Source organism: Anarrhichthys ocellatus, unplaced genomic scaffold (assembly GCF_004355925.1).
Source record: "Anarrhichthys ocellatus isolate YVR2014 unplaced genomic scaffold, GSC_Weel_1.0 scaffold155, whole genome shotgun sequence".
Lineage (NCBI taxonomy): Eukaryota > Metazoa > Chordata > Actinopteri > Perciformes > Anarhichadidae > Anarrhichthys > Anarrhichthys ocellatus.
In genome coordinates this window covers 138,659-144,643 of record NW_022280185.1, presented here as the reverse complement: position 1 = coordinate 144,643, position 5,985 = coordinate 138,659, and the positions used below count along the sequence as shown (strand labels likewise).

At 40.1% G+C, this 5,985-nt stretch overlaps 1 protein-coding gene across 1 annotated transcript in view; it reads right to left on the bottom strand.

Annotated features, from left to right (window-relative positions):
• Positions 1-277, bottom strand: part of LOC116400215 (leucine-rich repeat-containing protein 30-like) — a 4,219-nt gene extending 3,942 nt beyond the window's left edge. Inside the window, exon 1 of the mRNA XM_031877937.1 lies at positions 95-277. Coding sequence (XP_031733797.1) covers positions 95-247 — 153 coding nt within the window. The 5' untranslated portion in view covers positions 248-277. The remainder of the gene's footprint in view (positions 1-94) is intronic.
• Positions 278-5,985: the final 5,708 nt, after the last annotated feature.

Genomic DNA, 5,985 nt, shown 5'->3' with positions numbered 1-5,985 from the left:
AACATGTCAGACAATATGAGGAATAAATATTTTTATGGACCAACAATCCAAATGATGAGTTATCTATGAGAGAGATGAAGGAACCTGATCGTACCTTCAGTCCTCTACGAGACAGACTGAGGACGTTGTAACCAAACTGTCTCACGGTGAATCGGCGGATTCTGTCTGCTGACGTCAGACTGTCCTTCCTCACAACGCTCCTCCTCTTCTCCTCCTTCACCTCCCCTTTACACACTGTTCCTCCCATCCTCCTCCTCCTCAAACAAAGCTTTAAGATCCAGATGTTTCTCTGCTGTTCACATGTGTCCACGTGTGTTATTCTGTTGTCCAGATGTTACTAGACTCTCACATCCAGATGTTCAGACTCAGTTCAGATGAAGTCCTGCAGGATCAAAATGAAGACCAGCCCTATTTGTAGGCCTCTGCTCGAAAATGGCATACCCACACTAAAGTGACCATAGTTTTGTAAGTACAAGGTCTATTTTAATAATTTTTGTTGATATAATCAGATCACAACACTTGTGAGATTGTTCAGATGGGTAATATTGTGTATATGTTGCTGGTTAATATAGTAATGAAGACATTACACAGCTCAAATTGAAAATAATCAGATTCGCCTGAAAAAAAAGCACTTTTATTGATATAAGGTTGTTGAAATAATGCAGATATCTCCCTAAAAACTCTCCCAAATCTAGCACAACCGATCAGTAGTTGCTGAATAAAGGTTAAAGTGGGATAAAGTGAAGAATAAGAGGCTTTAGTAGAGAGCGGTCAAGCGAGGTCATCATTTTCAAACCAGCTGTTGCAGCTCTTACATTGTACTTTTATATACTATATAACTATATATTTCACTTTTTTATCACTCATATTATTCAATACATCCAAATACAGCTGATAGGAATCATTTTGAGATTCCTAACATCATCAGAGCCTGTTTCTGGCTGTCATCTATAGGATTTTCTCAGTTCCTGTGTGTGTATGGGGCTGTAGCTCAGCCTATCATCGGTCGATTTCAGTCAATAAGCCCTCCTTCGAAGCGTCAGAGTCTCAGGAAGGCCTGTGTCAAATTTGGTGTTGATTGACAGAAGTTTCAACCAGTAAAGTTGCAAGATGTGCCGCGTCTCCCCGAGCATAAATTTCCGCTCGCAGGAAGTCTGACCGCTCGCCCATGCTGGATTGACCACTGTTATTCTGGAAACAGCTCGGAAGTAAACAGGATGCAGTTAGCAACAATGACTCCAGCTTTGAAACGGATAATCTGCGACATTATTGTACTCATTTTTCATAAAACTTGGCCAACGGCGGAGGGCAGTACGAAGGTACGTTTTACCACTCACAGCTTCGTAGTGCTCCCACTGAGAGAAAAAACGAAGTTATTTACGTGTTTGGCCACGTGTGCTAATGCTATAAAATGTATTGCATGGCTAGGTAGCCGCTAGCATCAGGGTGCAAATATTGATTTGCTGTACTCATAATGGCGATTTCTGGCCAGGATTTCATGCTTTTATGCCACGTTTTCTAGATGCTTATATGAGTAGTCTATAGTTGTGTTTGGAGTGTGTAAGAAGTGACTTATATGATAGTGTTGCCCATACGTTGCTGTTTAATCCGGAAAAAAAACTGGACCAATACTGGCAATACCTGAGCAGGTAGAGAACAGAGTACCTGAGCAGGTAGAGAACAGAATACCTGAGCAGGTAGAGAACAGAGTACCTGAGCAGGTAGAGAACAGAGTACCTGAGCAGGTAGAGAACAGAGTACCTGAGCAGGTAGAGAACAGAGTACCTGAACAGAGTATTAATTGTTATAATTTTCCATCACAGCAGCTTAACACTTGTTGAATATATTTCATACCTTTGGGTCTTTTCAGTCATCCTCATAAAGATTATTGTTGTTCTCCAGTAAAATATGATTCCAGATTCAGCTGATCAGATTATTGATGAGATGAAGATGTGACGACTGACTGAGAGTTACTGAGAGAGAAGACGATCAGTCAGTGTTTACAGAGAGAGTCTATTTGAGGACGAGCTGTGACACACACACACACACACACACACACACACACACACACACACAGTTGCTGCTGTCACTCAGCCGACACCAATCCTCCTCCTCCTCCTGAATTAAAAAAACTACGTTAACGCGCAAGAAAATAATTGTCGGCTTTAATTAATTAATGCGTTAACGCGATAACGCGTTAAGTTGCTCAGCACTAAATAAAATAAAATATATAAGGATATAATATATATCATATATTATATATTATATAATATATGATATATATTATATTACATATATATATTATATAATATAATAATAATATTATATAATATAATATATATTATATAATATATATTACATATATATATAATATAATAATACCTCTTTCTTCTCTTTTTAATCTTAATGTAGCAAAACAAGCATTTTCATTTCCCTTCCTTTAATATTGCTTTTTTTCATTTGTCTCCAGAAGCCGAGTGGACGTTGTGTATAAATATATAAATATATAAATTGAGGGACCAGAGATGAACAGAGACACGTTTAATAACGTGATGAAGTTACAGAAGAGAACCAGCAGGGGGCGCAGCTGCACCAGCACTGCTCTGGGATCAGATCTGTGAACTGAGTCACATGATGATAAACAATAAGAATAAAACTCTCATTCTGTTCATGGAAATAAAGACATGAGACATTTTAACATCCTGTTCATTTTCTCTAAATAATAATATGTTCAAAGTAAAATAAAATAATTCTATATTTTCAGTTTTTCAGAAATAAATTAGATTCACATGAAAATCTTCATCTGGATGAAACGAATAAAAGTACTTTAAACGTATAAAAGTACTTTAAACGAATAAAAGTACTTTAAACGTATAAAAGTACTTTAAACGAATAAAAGTACTTTAAACGAATAAAAGTACTTTAAACGAATAAAAGTACTTTAAACGTATAAAAGTACTTTAAACGAATAAAAGTACTTTAAACGTATAAAAGTACTTTAAACGTATAAAAGTACTTGAAATGTATAAATGTATTTTAAACGTATAAAAGTACTTGAAACGTAACTGAATAAGTAATAAATACTTGTCCATGCCAGTGGGGGGGGACGGACAGTAATAATGACCTCGTTAATTTAAAAGAGAGAAGGAGGTGTAGAACAGAGAAGGAAAAATACAGACTCTGAACTGAGTCCTGGACAAGATTCTAACCCAGATGAAAAGCTGGAGGAGGAGGAGGAGGAGGAGGATGAGGAAGGTTAAAGTGATTGTAGAGACGTTAAATCAGAGGAAGCAGCTGGTGTCGACTCTTCACCTCCTTCACTCTTCACCTCCTTCACTCTCCTTTCATCTCCTCTGAGAGGTTTAGTCTGAAAGCCTCTGATGCTCCAGAGTCCAGAGTCCAGAGGGTCTCAGACCAGCTCGAGGTTCTGTTTGTACGAGGACACATTATCTGTGTGGCCTAAAGTACACAGACAGACCATCAAAATACATGAAGTACATGAAGTACACGTCCATAAGTATGAGGACAGCTGAACCTGCTCTTAAGTCACTTTAGTGGTTTTCATCCTCAGCTTTGATCCTTCAGGTTCTCTGTAGTCCTGAATCCTGAACCCGGGTTCTCTAATGTGAGACCCAGCTGCAACCTACCCCCCCCCCTTCTCTAGACCCCCCCTCTCTTTAGAGCCCCCCCTCTTCCTCACATGTCTGCAGCACAAAGGATTGTGGGTCAGAATAACCAGTTAAGTATCTGCTTCATACTCATAACATGATGTACTACAACATCCTGGTACTTCTGTAGTACTTTATGCAGTATGTACTTTATACAGTATATCAGGACAAAAGTAATGTGTTTCTAAGTAGTACTGCAGTAACACACATGTAGTACCTGTAACCTGTAACTAGTAGTATTACGAGTGCAGTATACATCATGCTATAGTAGTACTACCAGTGCAGTACATAATATCCTGTAGTAGTAGTAGTACATGTACGGTGAAGTGCACATTATACTGTAGTAGTACATGTACTGTAGTAGTACATATACTGTAGTAGTAGTAGTACATGTTGTACTGTAGTAGTAGTAGTACATGTACTGTAGCAGTAGTAGTAGTAGTACATGTACTGTAGCAGTAGTAGTACATGTACTGTAGTAGTAGTAGTACATGTACAGGTGACATGTTCTGACTGAAGGAGAAAGTGACGGATGTGTTTCTGTGTTTACAGTTAACAGGTTCAGGTGAGTGTCCAGGTGTGTGTGTGACGCTCTCAGGTTACCTGTGTGTGTGTGTGTGTGTGTGTGTGTTCTTGTTGTGTGTTATCTTCGGCTCATTAGCTTCAATAACACAACAGTCCTTTCTGTCTCAACACTGTTCAGACTAACGTCCTGCTACTAAAGGAATGGACGTCATAGGTCACATGACCATCTCTTCTTCTGTGGTTCTACAGTGTTTCATCTCTTCTTCTGTGGTTCTACAGTGTTTCATCTCTTCTTCTTCTGTGGTGTGTGACATTCCTGCTGCGGATCAGTGACAAGGACAAAGACACAACATCCATCATGTGACAGCTTCACACTCCGTTTGCAGGTAACTCACCTGTGTGTGTGTGTGTGTGTTTGTGTGTGCGTGTGTGTGTGCGTGTGTGTGTTTGTGTGTGTGTTTGTGTGTGTGTGTATATGTGTGTGTGTGTGTGTGTGTGTGTGTGTATGTGTGTGTGTGTATGTGTGTGTGTGTATGTTTGAGTGTGTGCGTGTGTATGTTTGTGTGTGCGTGTGTGTGTGTGTGTGTATGTGTGTGTGTGTGTATGAGTGTGTGTGTTTGTGTGTAATCTGAAATGTTTCCGTCTCTGTTTACTGATTCTGGATTAAATCATTTAATCTGTTTGTTTCTTCTTCTGCTGAATAATTAAAGTAGTTCATGTGTTTGTACCACAGAAGAAGAAGAGGACTCGATGGTTCCCTTCATCATTAAGGTCCAATTCTAATAAATAATAATTCATTATTGATTGTTATCTGGACGTTTTCGATTGACAACCAAAGAGAAAACTAAATTATTTTGTATTTAATTTTGTTTCTTTAAACTTTTAAACTTTTCAAAAGTTATAACAAAGATTTAATAATTTAAGTGAAACAACAAAGAAAAAAACAGAATCATCTAATGTCATAAATGTGGGCGACTGTGGTGGAGAGCAGAGGATCGGTGTTCGATCCTCCGGCTCTGCTAGTCGCGTGTCGATGTGTCCTTGAGCAACACACTGAACCACAAACTGCTCCCATAGACCAGGTCCACATCAGTTAGTCCTGATCCAACAGGGACCCAGGATCTGTCAGACCTGGTTCAGCAGACAGACACCCAAAGTGAGTCGCCCACTCCCCCTCTCAGGTCCACAGGTCCAGACTCGTCCCGTCAGTCTGGTTCTCTTCAGAGATAAACTTCATTCTTCTTCACTCAACCAAAAACACTTCCTGTTCTGTCAAAACAGCAGAAGAAGAAACAGCTGCCGCTCCCTGAAACACTCACAGACCTCACACTGTACCTGGTCCTGGTCCTGATAATAGACCTTGTTGTTCATTTTTTAATAAACTCTTCTGCTGTAAACCTGGTCCTGGTCTGACCTGGTCTTGAACCTGATATTTGACCTTGTTCAAAGCGTTCATTCATGAACACATTCAAACTGGCCCTGGATCTGTTCTTAGACCGTTTACTGATCCACTGTCAGCCATGGACCTGGTCCTGGTCTGATACGCTGAACCTAGTCCTGGTCTGATATGCTGAACCTGGTCCTGGTCTGGTACGCTGAACCTGGTCCTGGTCTGATACGCTGAACCTGGTCCTGGTCTGGTACGCTGAACCTGGTCCTGGTCTGATACGCTGAACCTGGTCCTGGTCTGGTACGCTGAACCTGATCCTGGTCTGATATGCTGAACCTGGTCCTGGTCTGATACGCTGAACCTGGTCCTGGTCTGATATGCTGAACCTGGTCCTGGTCTGAT